Source organism: Mesoplodon mirus, assembly GCF_964341445.2.
Source record: "Mesoplodon mirus genome assembly, chromosome: 15".
Taxonomy (NCBI): domain Eukaryota; kingdom Metazoa; phylum Chordata; class Mammalia; order Artiodactyla; family Ziphiidae; genus Mesoplodon; species Mesoplodon mirus.
Genome location: NC_138991.1, coordinates 33780157 through 33791923, shown reverse-complemented (window position 1 = coordinate 33791923; position 11767 = coordinate 33780157). Strand labels below are relative to the sequence as shown.

At 55.8% G+C, this 11767-nt stretch overlaps 2 protein-coding genes across 3 annotated transcripts; one reads left to right on the top strand and one right to left on the bottom strand.

The window, feature by feature from the left end:
- Positions 1-48: 48 nt before the first annotated feature.
- On the bottom strand, positions 49-3995 carry AP4M1 (adaptor related protein complex 4 subunit mu 1). Of its 2 annotated transcripts, XM_082643572.1 has the most exons (16): positions 3929-3995; positions 3715-3779; positions 3525-3613; positions 3041-3147; positions 2866-2962; positions 2625-2735; positions 2456-2536; positions 2179-2241; positions 2017-2083; positions 1863-1916; positions 1626-1732; positions 1430-1524; positions 1040-1084; positions 757-807; positions 513-624; positions 49-341 (listed from the first exon to the last, which is right to left on the bottom strand). In XM_082643572.1, exons 2-16 carry the CDS (start codon positions 3770-3772, stop codon positions 117-119), a joined length of 1362 nt encoding a protein of 453 aa, XP_082499698.1. In that variant the 5' UTR covers positions 3773-3779; positions 3929-3995; the 3' UTR covers positions 49-116. The 2 variants fall into 2 exon arrangements, with proteins under 2 accessions (XP_082499698.1, XP_082499699.1); XM_082643573.1 differs by lacking the exons at positions 513-624; positions 3929-3995 and having other exon boundaries at positions 3715-3921.
- Positions 3996-4099: 104 nt separating this feature from the next.
- On the top strand, positions 4100-11438 carry MCM7 (minichromosome maintenance complex component 7). Its single transcript, XM_082643562.1, has 15 exons — positions 4100-4220; positions 5392-5471; positions 5774-5938; positions 6110-6234; positions 6308-6488; positions 6786-6923; positions 7166-7315; positions 7516-7630; positions 7722-7853; positions 8082-8165; positions 8450-8843; positions 9140-9223; positions 9826-9994; positions 10763-10872; positions 11062-11438. The coding sequence occupies exons 1-15, from the start codon at positions 4190-4192 to the stop codon at positions 11261-11263; spliced, it is 2160 nt and encodes a 719-aa protein (XP_082499688.1). The 5' UTR covers positions 4100-4189; the 3' UTR covers positions 11264-11438.
- Positions 11439-11767: the final 329 nt, after the last annotated feature.

Sequence of the window (11767 nt, the reverse complement as noted above, 5' to 3'; positions counted from 1 at the left end):
CAGGACTCTTCCAGCCAGAGCCACATCCACAGGCCAGGATGCTGGGAGAGGAAACATCGTCCTTCTCCTGATGCACTGGTCACCTCCTTTGCCACCCGTGTCCTCGTTTGGGAGCCTCAGATCCGAATGACATAGGCGTCGCTGTGGCTTAGGTGTCGCACCCACTTGTGGGGATTGGCGTTGCCGCATGGTCTGAACGCCAGCCTGAGGAAGCGAACCTGGAGGCCAGAGCATGTATGCCGGGGAAGTTCAAACGAGAGGCTGGCGGGGCCCAGCCCCAGAGGAGGAGCCGAGGTGGAGGGGCCTTGGCCGGGAGGCCCGGGGAGGCCCGGAACGTCCATCTGTGAGGGGCAGAGGCAGGAGGAGGGTGCTGAAGGCCTCAACAGGAAGGAGGGCAGGGGAGCCAAGGGGCCAGGAAGCTGACCACGCGGACCGACCGCATTAGGAGGCTATGGGTCAGGGCTGAAAGTGGAGGTGGGAGGAGAGGGCCTTCAGGACTCAGCGGCTGATACCTGGAAGAGGCCTGAGAGCTGAGAGCCTCCCTGCACCCGAGGCAGGTCCCAGCAAAGGGCTCCCTCCCCCAGCTCTGCCTTCTGCTCTGGGCTGCTCAGCTCCTGAGACAGGCTGGAGTCGGGAGAGGAAAGGTGCTGGGTTAGCCCCTGCCATCCCACAGCTCCCTCTCCTCCCCCAGTGCCGTCCTGTTGTCTGGAGAAGCTGGTAAACCCACCCGCGGGCCCGCAGTGCACACACGCTCACCTGACCACCCCCCGTGGCAGGGGAAGGTGCAGCCTGACGTTGAGAGCCTGGCTGCAAGGAAAAAAGGAACAGAGTCAGCCCCAGGAAGGTCGTGACGTGTCCCATCTTCATTACTGTCACGACTGGAGTTCTGCACAAGTGCCACCCCACCCCCTTCCCAAACTCTAGAGCCTCTAAGCTGGATTCTGAGGCTGGTGGCCGCACCTGAAGGTAGAAACAGCAGGTATCTTGGCCTTGTCTCCTACCCTACGTAACTGGACTAAGCTTGGCTACCCCCACTTACCTCTTTGGGGGCAGGTCACATCGTAACTTCAGATAAACCTGGAGCCTGGGTGGGAGGGCACAACACCGTTACTCAGGCCCTATCCTGCCGGCATCTCACCATCCCTCACACAGGGCCCCCACGTGTGGCTGTGTGGATTTTGCCCCAAGACAGAGAGAGAAGGGCTGAAATCCACCCAACTCCACGAGCCATTACATTCACGGAGCTGGGTCCACTTGTTGGGGAGGGTGCCTTTACTAACACAGAGCCAGTATCACCACCACCACCGTTCCTTTACAGCCAGTCCAAGGGGTAAACAGATACGTGCATATATGTGTGCACACACACGTACATGCGTACACATGTTGGCTTGGGCTCCAGAGAACTTCTAGAATGGGGAAATGGTCTCACCTGCCTGAGCCTCGGTCCCAATGCACGGAGGGAAAGAGCCGGAAGGGGAGCGGGGAGGGGAGGTCATCTGAGAGTTGATACCTCATCACCGTCAGCTGAGACCAGAGAGGAACGGAGGTGAGTTTGGTCTCCTCACACCTGAACTGCCTCCCTCCCCCTCGGTAGGTGGAATATGCTAGGCCAGCCCGATCCTGACCTCACCCTGAGGTGGCTGCAGGCGGAGGATTCGATGAGATTCAAACTCATCCAGATGCACCGAGCTGTGAAATGAGACCTCATCCACCCGAATTCCTGGCCCATAACCTGGAAAGAGAGAAAGACCCCTCTCCTAACCCATATTTTGGGAGGGGGTGGGGATCTGTCTCTAACTTCCCTCCATGAAACCTTTGACAGTGACCTCGACCTAGGAGAGAAAGACCCACTTTCTCCTCACCTCTCAGTTCTGACTTCCCCACGCAAAACTCTTCCGTTAAGCCGATACGCATCTCTGTCAGAGAAAAGAACAGAAGAAGCTGCCAAATACCCCATACGTGCCACCAAGGAGCCTGTCCCAAACCCCACCCTGGTCCAGCCTGCAGGCTGCTCACCAGAGCCGCTGGGCAGAAAGCTCTTGAGTCGTATCTCTCCCTGCACGTCCACCTTCAGCAGCGAGCCCTGAGAGTGACAGGTCAATGCCCAGACGTGACCTCCCCAACACACTTCCCAAAGGCCACCTGTCCTCAGCTGCAGGGCTGGGGGCTCAAACTTACGTTAGAGGCTATCAGGACAGACAATCTCTCGACCACATCCAGAAACACTTCATTCTTTTGGCTCTAAGGAAAGAGGGATTTGGGGGTTGATCGGCCTGTGTTCTAACGTGGACAGGCAGAAAGGACAGGACAGTGGAGGCTGGAGCCCTGGGGTGAGGACACGGGTAAGAAAAGGGATCATCCACGTCTAAGGGAGGTGGAAAGATACGCTGGGATCTTGGACTCTGGGGGCTGAGAGAAAAATCAGAGGATCTGAACCCATCAATCCCTCCCTCACCTGGTCAGAGCGGCTGGACAGCACCGGGCGGCTGGCTGCACTGCTGGGGGCCACTTTGCTCTGTTGTGTCTCAGCCCCAAACTGGAAATCATCCAAAGCAATCAATCCTCACGTATGACACTTCCCACTAACCCTCCTCAATCCTGGCCTCATCTGCCCCTGGACTGACCAAGCCAACGCTGCTGAGGTCAAAGAGGCTGAAGGGTTTGCTGACCACGGCCTCCGTCTGGATGAAGTTCCTCAGCATCTCCGTGGATGTGGTCTGCACATAGCCATAGTCCTATGGGCAAAGGAAGGGCAGTCTTTGGGTGGTCGGGGGGGGAAGGGGTGAAAATGAATGGACTCAGCCTCCCAGCCAGGGGATGCATCTTCAGGGAACGGGGGACAGGGAGGGACATCCTTGGACTCACCAGCACTTCATCCAGAAGTTCGTAGACCAGAGCCACGTTGCGGGAGATGGTCCCCTCACCCAGGGAGCCACAGTAATCACCCAGGAGCGTGGCTAGCCTGCAGAACAGGACAGAGTGTGCATACCCTCCTCCTCTCTGACCCCCACGCCCGGGTGCCCAGCCCCGCCCTCCTCACCGGGAGAGCAGCTCTAGGAGGCTGAAGGGAGAAATGTTTTCTGAAGTCGTGGCCACCAAATAGAGGCCGCTGTGTCTGATGTGAATAAAATGACGGTCATCGTGGTGCTGAGGCAGAGGCAGGAGAAAAAAGCATTAGCAAGAAAGAGTTATGGTGATTCCTGGCCCATGAGACCTGGGCTGGTATCCTGATTCCCCTACTTACTAGCAGCGTGACTTGTGCCACAGACGAAACCTCCCCAGGGCCCAGCTTCCTAATGTGTAAATGGAGTTAATAATAGTACCTACTCCAGAGTGGCTGAGGATTGAGACGTGCGGGGAGCTGTGCCTGGTGCATTGAGAACGCTCAATAAACTTCCATTAATATTATTTAGAGGAATGTGCCCCCCAACTGGAAGCTCTCAAGGAAACAGCCCTGGGAGGAGGCGCCCCCCACCCAGACCCACCAAGCGCATCCCCTCCACCCCACCCCCGCCAGTGGTTACCATGACAACCGGAGACTCGTCTCCAGGCAGTCCCGTCAGCTTCCGGTAGAAGAGCTCGGCCACATCCCGGCCTCCGCTGTCTCCGCGGACTGACCGGGTGGAAGGACAGCTAAGGAGCTAGCGACACTGGCTGGCTCGGGGGCACTAGTCCCACCCAGCCCCTCCCCCCCGCCCCGCTGGCCAAGGATACAGTCCTTGTAGATAAGCGGGTCCCCCTTGGAGGACAGAATGAAGAACTGGGAAATCATGGCCGTTCTGAAGAGTAGACCAGGAGGCAGCTAAAGTTGGGCCTGCCCCGCCCTGCGGCCCCGGAACAAAAGGACGCGAGTGGGCTGGCCCTTTAAGAGCGATTCTCCTTCGACCGCGGGAAACCCGGCGCCAACCCCAGCCTCGCCCAGCCTTACCCTGCTGACACCCGCGCCGCTCCCCCGTCACTCAGCCCAGGCTCGCCCGCTGATTGGTCGCGGCAGGGGCCCGTGGCGAGTGGGAGGGGCGGAGGGCATCTTCCCCGATTGGCCCGCACTCAGCGGCGCTGGTCACGTGGGGAGCGACGTTTCGCGCCAATTTCGGTTGGTTGGCCGCAGTCCGCCGCGCCGACGTTTTTAGCTGCCTGGGGAGTGAGAGCTCAGAGCCCGCCAACTGCTGCCGCACAGCCCTCGGCAGCAATGGCACTTAAGGACTACGCGCTCGAGAAAGGTGAGGGTCTGCAAGTGTGGGAGGGGCGTCCTGCGCGGGAAGTTTCCTGGTCAACACCTGTTTGGGTGAGCTGGGGTCCCGGGGGGCCGGGTTCGGCGCGCGAGGCCCGAGGCAGGGTCGGGAGGTGGCGGGTTGGAGGCACACGGTGCCTGGGATGCGCACGGGGCGCCGAGGTCGGGGGAAAGCTGGTAACCGCGTACGGGAAAGAAGTAGGGGTCGTGGGTGGGTGGGCTGTAAGTTCCAGAAGGAAGGGTCGCCCCAAGGGGAGACCAGGACCTCAGGGGATCCTGTCAAAGGTTCAGGGTCGGCCACCCCCAGCCCTACTTCCCTCCGCGCTCCGAGCGGCCGAGACGCGCCGAAGCCCGGGGGGCGGGCAGGCCGGCCGCTGCGCTTTGGGATTGGCCGCGTTAGGCCCACCTCCAAGCGGAAGTGGAGGCGGGCGGAAGTTGCGCGACGCCGCTGGAAGGAGTGTCGTGTGTAAACAGTGCCCTTCCGCGCGGTGGCCTCGGAGAGAGCTGCTGAGGGTGGGGGCCTGCCTGGAATTGGGGTGCTTATCAGACGCAGAGAGAGGAAGTGGTGGGGTGGGACGGTGTGGCCCTTGAAGAGCCGGCCAATCGCCGGACGGGCTCCCGCCCTGGGCGGAGGAATCCCGGGCTGTGAGGCGGCGGCATCTGGGCCCATGTGCTTCTTTGTTTACTAAGAGCGGAAGCCGTGGCGGGAGAGGGGGTGGGGCGGAGGACGGGCCTGGTGGCGGAGATCCCAGTGAGGGCAGCGGTTTAGGGGACCGAAAGAAAAGGAGAATAAAACGCGTAGAAGAAATGCTGAGAACCTTGAGAGCTGAGTGTGTTGCCGGCTGTGGGAGGCCCTTAGGAAACGGTACTGAGATTTCTAACTAAGGCAGAGAGTGGAATTCCCCTGCGGGGAGGGTATCGGTTAATACTCTAAACTGCCCGGGGCCACTTTTTCTTCCCTAGGCCAAAACAGGCTTGTGAAAAAGAGTTCTGCCCTGTTTGGGGAGAATTAGGTAGGCTTATTTGAATGTTGTTTCGATTGATGAGTTCATCGATCTCATTTTAAATGGAGGTGAGTTGCTTAGATTTCTCTCAGACGGGTTTTGCAGTAGGGTATCTGAAGAAAGGTTGATTCTTACGGTTTTACGCTTTCTTTATAGAAAAGGTGAAGAAGTTCCTACAAGAGTTTTACCAGGATGATGAATTTGGCAAGAAGCAGTTCAAGTATGGGAGCCAGTTGGTAAGTCTTAAGGTTGGGTAGAGGGAATGGGGCAGTGACTTGAGCTATGAGAGTTATTAGCAAATGCATTTTTGTGTAAGTGACGAGCTTAGCACCATACCTGATACCTGTGTATCACTATATTGACAATAAGGTATTTTCAGGGGTTAGGGGGGCTGAGAAGTGAGCCTTGTTCTGTCTCACACTGCTGTTTCTCCCATGTGGGGCCTGGGACCTGTGTGCTGAGCTTGTGGTGACAGATTTTTGCTTGTCAACACTGGTAAGGTAAATTTGGCCCCGTGGCTATCTCCTCCCCACCCCAGGTTCGATTGGCTCATCGGGAGCAAGTGGCAGTGTACATAGACCTAGATGATGTAGCTGAGGATGACCCTGAGCTGGTGGATTCAATTTGTGAGAACACCAAGCGCTATGCCAGGCTCTTCGCTGATGCTGTACAGGAGCTGCTGCCTCAGTACAAGGAGAGGGAGGTGAGAAAAATGCAGGGCATGGAACTTAGGTTTTTTCCAAGAAGGTTCTTGGGAGCAGAAAGCTGGCTTTCCAAGCTGGCAGAAAGGGGGCAGTGATTTCTGCCTGGCCCCCTTTATGCGCTGTCCTTTCACCATCCTGGCTTTTTCCTATTTTCCTTCCTTTTCCTTTAGGTGGTAAATAAAGATGTTCTGGACGTTTACATTGAGCACCGGTTGATGATGGAGCAGCGGAGCCGGGACCCTGGGGCAGCCCGGAGCCCCCAGAACCAGTATCCTCCTGAACTCATGCGCAGATTGTGAGTGGTCTCGGTGGGGAAGGGTGTGGGGTTTGATCCCCAGAGCCTTGCTAACGACAGTTTTTTCCTTTAGTGAGATGTATTTTCAAGGTCCCAGTAGTAACAAGCCTCGCGTGATCCGGGAAGTACGGGCTGACTCTGTGGGGAAATTGGTAACAGTGCGTGGAATTGTCACTCGCGTCTCTGAAGTCAAACCCAGGATGGTGGTGGCCACTTACACTTGTGACCAGTGTGGGGCAGAGACCTATCAGCCGGTATGTGTGGAGCAACGAACAGTGGTTTTTCTAAGAACTAATTTTGTCTGCTGATGGTCACTTGTTATTTTCTCTGATTATTGTAAAATATGTTGGTGTATTCACCTTTTATCTTCTTTCTGACGTGGAGTGGTCTTTTTATACATTCTGTGTCTGTTGACATCCACCAGGAATAACTTAAGACATTCTCGAAAGTTCTATGGTTTTTGTGACAAAGAGGAATGTGATTCAAGTAACTGACTCTAAGGGGCTCCTTTCCTTATGGTTTCCTTTAGTGTTTCCTTTTTTGCATGCTAGATCCAGTCTCCCACTTTCATGCCTCTGATCATGTGCCCGAGCCAGGAGTGCCAGACCAACCGCTCAGGAGGGCGGCTGTATCTACAGACACGTGGCTCCAAGTTCATCAAATTCCAGGAGATGAAGATGCAAGAACATGTGAGTTTGGGGTGTGTGGTCCAGGACCCAGGGAAGGTGGAGCTTGGGAGTCCAAGAGAAGTCATCAAGAGCAGCAGGGAGGTTTAACTGGAACTTTCTGATTGAGTTGGGAAGAGGTAAAGGAGAGCTCAGCTTCCCTCCTGTCGGCTTCTGTGAGGCTGAGCAGGCCAGGAAGCAGAAGAGCAGTATGCCTGGGGAGGGGAGGTTAGTCTTTGGAGGCCTCACGTACCCTTCTCCCCCAGAGCGACCAAGTGCCCGTGGGAAATATCCCTCGCAGCATCACGGTGCTGGTGGAAGGAGAGAACACAAGGATTGCCCAGCCCGGGGACCATGTCAGTGTCACCGGTATCTTCTTGCCAGTCCTGCGTGCTGGGTTCCGACAGATGGTCCAGGTGAGAACGGGAGTTTAAAATGAGGAGGTGGTTTTCCCTTTTTCTCCTCATCCCCTTATTCTTATCCAGCCTCACAGAGAAAAGTGTCAATAGCAGAACACCAAAGCAGAACGAAAGGTTTTGTCAGGAACTCCTGAGGGAATCACGTGGATAGGCAAGTCAAAGAACTTCATTCATACCCTGGCATCTTCCTGCCCAAGGGTTTACTCTCGGAAACTTACCTGGAAGCCCATCGGATTGTGAAGATGAGTAAGAGTGAGGATGATGAGTCTGGGGCAGGAGAACTGAGCAGGGAGGAACTGCGGCAGATTGCAGGTGAGGGGTCAGGGGAAGGACTGGGAGTGTGAGCTTCATCCTAGCACTTTTTATCCCCCAGAAAACACTCTTACTTTTCCCTTTCCCACAGAGGAGGATTTCTATGAAAAGTTGGCAGCCTCCATCGCCCCAGAGATCTATGGGCACGAAGACGTGAAGAAGGCGCTGCTGCTCCTGCTGGTGGGAGGGGTGGACCAGTCTCCTCGAGGCATGAAGATCAGGGGTGAGTGCAGTGAGTGCAGCGTTCAGGAAGAAAGGATGGGTGACCAGGGCCAGTGTCCCATAGGTCACAGAATAAAAGAGCAGGCGTCTTGGCTTCCTGGGCACGGGGTGGGATTAAAAGAAATGGTGCTGGGCATGATGGGGGCAGATCTCAAAAGCACTTTTCTCTGTGTTTGGATGACTTGCATTGAAGGAATAGTCATTCAGGGGCTTCCTTCCCTTTCTCCAGGCAACATCAACATATGCCTGATGGGGGATCCTGGTGTGGCCAAGTCTCAGCTCCTGTCTTACATTGACCGCCTGGCCCCCCGCAGTGAGTAGTCAGATCCTGGGAAAGGCAAACTGAGGGCAGGAGTAGGACCACCATGCGTCCGTGTTTGTTCTCTTCTGGGAGCACTGGGGAATGGAGATTCGGTCAGCACCACCACCCACAGACCTGCAGCTGCCTCGGGAAGGCCTGGCTGGGTCAGAGCAGTTCAGTACAGGCCTTGCCTCACTAGCCCTGTTTCTTCTGTCCTTTGCCCCGTTGTTGCTCCCTTGTTGTCTTCGCTTTTCCTAAACATGTCTATTTTCTTTCTCCCTGGCCCTTTTGTTCAGGCCAGTACACGACAGGCCGCGGCTCTTCCGGAGTGGGGCTCACAGCAGCTGTGCTCAGAGACTCCATGAGTGGAGAGCTGACCTTGGAGGGTGGCGCCCTCGTGCTGGCTGACCAGGGTGTGTGCTGCATTGATGAGTTTGACAAGATGGCGGAGGCTGACCGCACGGCCATCCACGAGGTCATGGAGCAGCAAACCATCTCCATTGCCAAGGCAGGCATTCTCACAACGCTCAATGCCCGCTGCTCCATCCTGGCTGCCGCCAACCCTGCCTATGGGCGCTACAACCCTCGCCGCAGCCTGGAGCAGAACATACAGCTTCCTGCTGCGCTGCTGTCCCGATTTGACCTCCTCTGGCTGATCCAGGACCGGCCCGACCGAGACAACGACCTGAGGTGAATGCAGCTCAGCACTCAAGGAGACACCCCTTGGTAACAATCTCTGGAGATGGAGGAGAAATTGGAAAACTCATTGTCTGCTCATGGAAACTCCAGAACCTTTCCTTCATACAGCAGGGGCTGGTCGACAGTTGTTAAGAGTGGGTCAGGGTTGAAATGTTGATGGTCATTTAATGGGAAAGTTTGTCCCTGCCAGGCTGTGAGGTGGAGAGCTGAGGGGCCAAGATGTAGAGTTCGGGTGTGACGTGTGACACCGAAGAGACAGGGTTCCTACTTGCCTCCCCTCTTCCCAGGTTGGCCCAGCACATCACCTATGTGCACCAGCACAGCCGGCAGCCCCCCGCCCAGTTTGAACCTTTGGACATGAAGCTTATGAGGTAGGAGAGCTGGGCGAGGACTGGTGTACTTGCCCAGGTGCCATGGGTGGCAGTGTCTTGGCCTGGGTGTGTGTCTCTTGAAAATCTTTCGCTCCTCCTCCACCATATGTTCTGGGTCTAAGAACAGTGAGTCTAGGTCCCTGCAGCCTGGCCATGGGAGACCATGACGCAGAACCTGCCTTTCATGCTACCTCCACCACCTTCCCATCTCAGGGTTGAGACAGGTTCAGATTTTTGGCAAAGCTGCATCCTGCTGCACGGATACCTGATAGTACTATTGTCTCCATGGAGTCTGTCCAGGGACTCCCAGGGATTCCTTAAGTTTTCCTTCTTTTTACCTATTCTCTTGAAGTTAACAAAACCGTCTCTTAAGACAGGTGGATTTGTCATATTCACGCAAAAGCCATTTTCCTAAAAATTTGGGAATAACTTGAAGTGCAGCATTTGGAGAAATCCATCAGTGATATTTAAGCAAGCAGATACTCATCTGCTGATTTTGTTTTTCCTACTTAAAAGTACCCCCGCCAAAGTTTTCTTAAATGGAAAACTCTTAATGCAGAAAAAACATACTCTTTGCACCCCTCTTTCCTGTTTTGCCACAGACGTTACATAGCTATGTGCCGGGAGAAGCAGCCCACGGTGCCAGAGTCTCTGGCCGACTACATCACAGCAGCGTACGTGGAGATGAGGCGAGAGGCCTGGGCCAGTAAGGACGCCACCTTTACTTCCGCCCGGACTCTGCTGGCTATCCTGCGACTGTCCACTGCTCTGGTGAGTGCCAGTCTGTCATACTGGAGGATGGTCCACTTGGGCTCTACTGGGCAGCCTGCCTTAACGCGGCCCCCCTCGCTGCCTCCCTCCTCCGCTCGCCCTGCCGGGGCTAAAGTGCTGACAGTGCAGATAGCGGTCCTCTCCGTGCTACCGCACTGTGGGTACTTGCTGCTCTGGCAGGGCACGCCCAGCGCCCGTGGAGGGAAAGGCCTCCCTGCTTCTCCGACCTCGCCGAGGGGGTGGATGGGTTAACTTCACTCCCTGTGTCCTAGATGCTGTGCTAGGAACGCTCCTTTCTGTCCTCACATCTTGGACCTTAGTCCTAGGGGCTCCAAAGTGCTGTTCGTGCAGGTAGTGTGATTACCTGACCTACTGCTGAGCTAGCACTTCCCGAGCCCCAGGGACACTACCTCTCTGCCAGTTGCTTTCTTGGCTGAGCTCCCCAAGCTCCATCTGTCGTGGTGGGGAGCCCAGTGGAGTTCAGAAGGGTCTGGTCTCCCTCACAGGACAGCTGAACACCGGGACTGGCCAGTGTTGAGAGGCGGAGACTTGGGCAATTGCTGGACGCTGCCCTGGGCATTGCACTTGTCTCGGTCTGACAGTGCCGGCCCCACACTGCGGATGCTTGGCGGGAGGGGAGGGGCCTCTACTCCTTTGTGAGTAGGAACACGTGGGTTGTCCAGCCTTAAAGCTGGAGCGGGGGGGGGGTCCCTGACTTTGTTCCACCCCCCCTCCTCCCGTTCCCATCTCTCCCTGCCTTCCCCTTAGGCACGTCTGCGAATGGTGGACACAGTGGAGAAGGAGGATGTGAATGAAGCCATACGGCTAATGGAGATGTCCAAGGACTCACTTCTGGGTGACAAGGGGCAAGCAGCCAGGTGAGTGGCTTAGTGAAGGATGTCAGGAGTTACCTTGACCTTCTTGAGCAGAAAACTTATCCTGTGGCTTCTGCATCCCTGTGTCTGTGATGTTGGCCTCAGAATTCTAACCCTGACCACTGCTGTTCTGTTGGTACTGGGTGTTCTTGTTGTACCCTGACCTTGCACACCCATGCTTGTTTTCTCCAGGACCCAGAGACCAGCGGATGTGATATTTGCCATTGTCCGTGAGTTGGTCTCGGAGGGCCGCAGTGTCCGGTTTTCCGACGCGGAGCAGCGCTGCGTGTCTCGCGGCTTCACACCTGCTCAGTTCCAGGCGGCCCTAGACGAGTACGAGGAGCTGAACGTCTGGCAGGTCAATGCTGCCCGGACACGGGTCACTTTTGTGTGATTCCAGTCGCCTGAGACACTGGTATCTACCCTGCATATGGTCCTAATCCCCCTTCCTTTAAAGACCTAGAGATGCCCTTGAGGGGAAAGGAGGATCCCCTCTTTTTCCCAAGCTGCACTTGTTTTACTCATTCTTTTTGCTAATAAATGTGTAGATTTTCTGCCTTCTGTTAAAACAGGGTATTTTGAGTTTTCTAGATTCCTGTCTTTTCCCTTTACACTTGTCTTATTCCAGCCCCTCATATGTCTACTCAGGGGAGTTCCTGCTCTGCCTGCTGGGCACTGATAGAGAGTGCACTGGGTCTCCACTCCCACCCCCCACTCCAGTTGATAGTCTTAAAGTATGGACACGAGTACCTCTGCCTTCTGGGGTTCAGGCACGTATCTCCCTGTGGTAAACACTCAGTACTGCAGTAACTGAGAAACACCTCCCCCTCAGCCATCCACTGAGCCTGTAGGATCAAAGCTTTAAGATCCAAGAGTGTGGCACCTAACAGAGAGGACA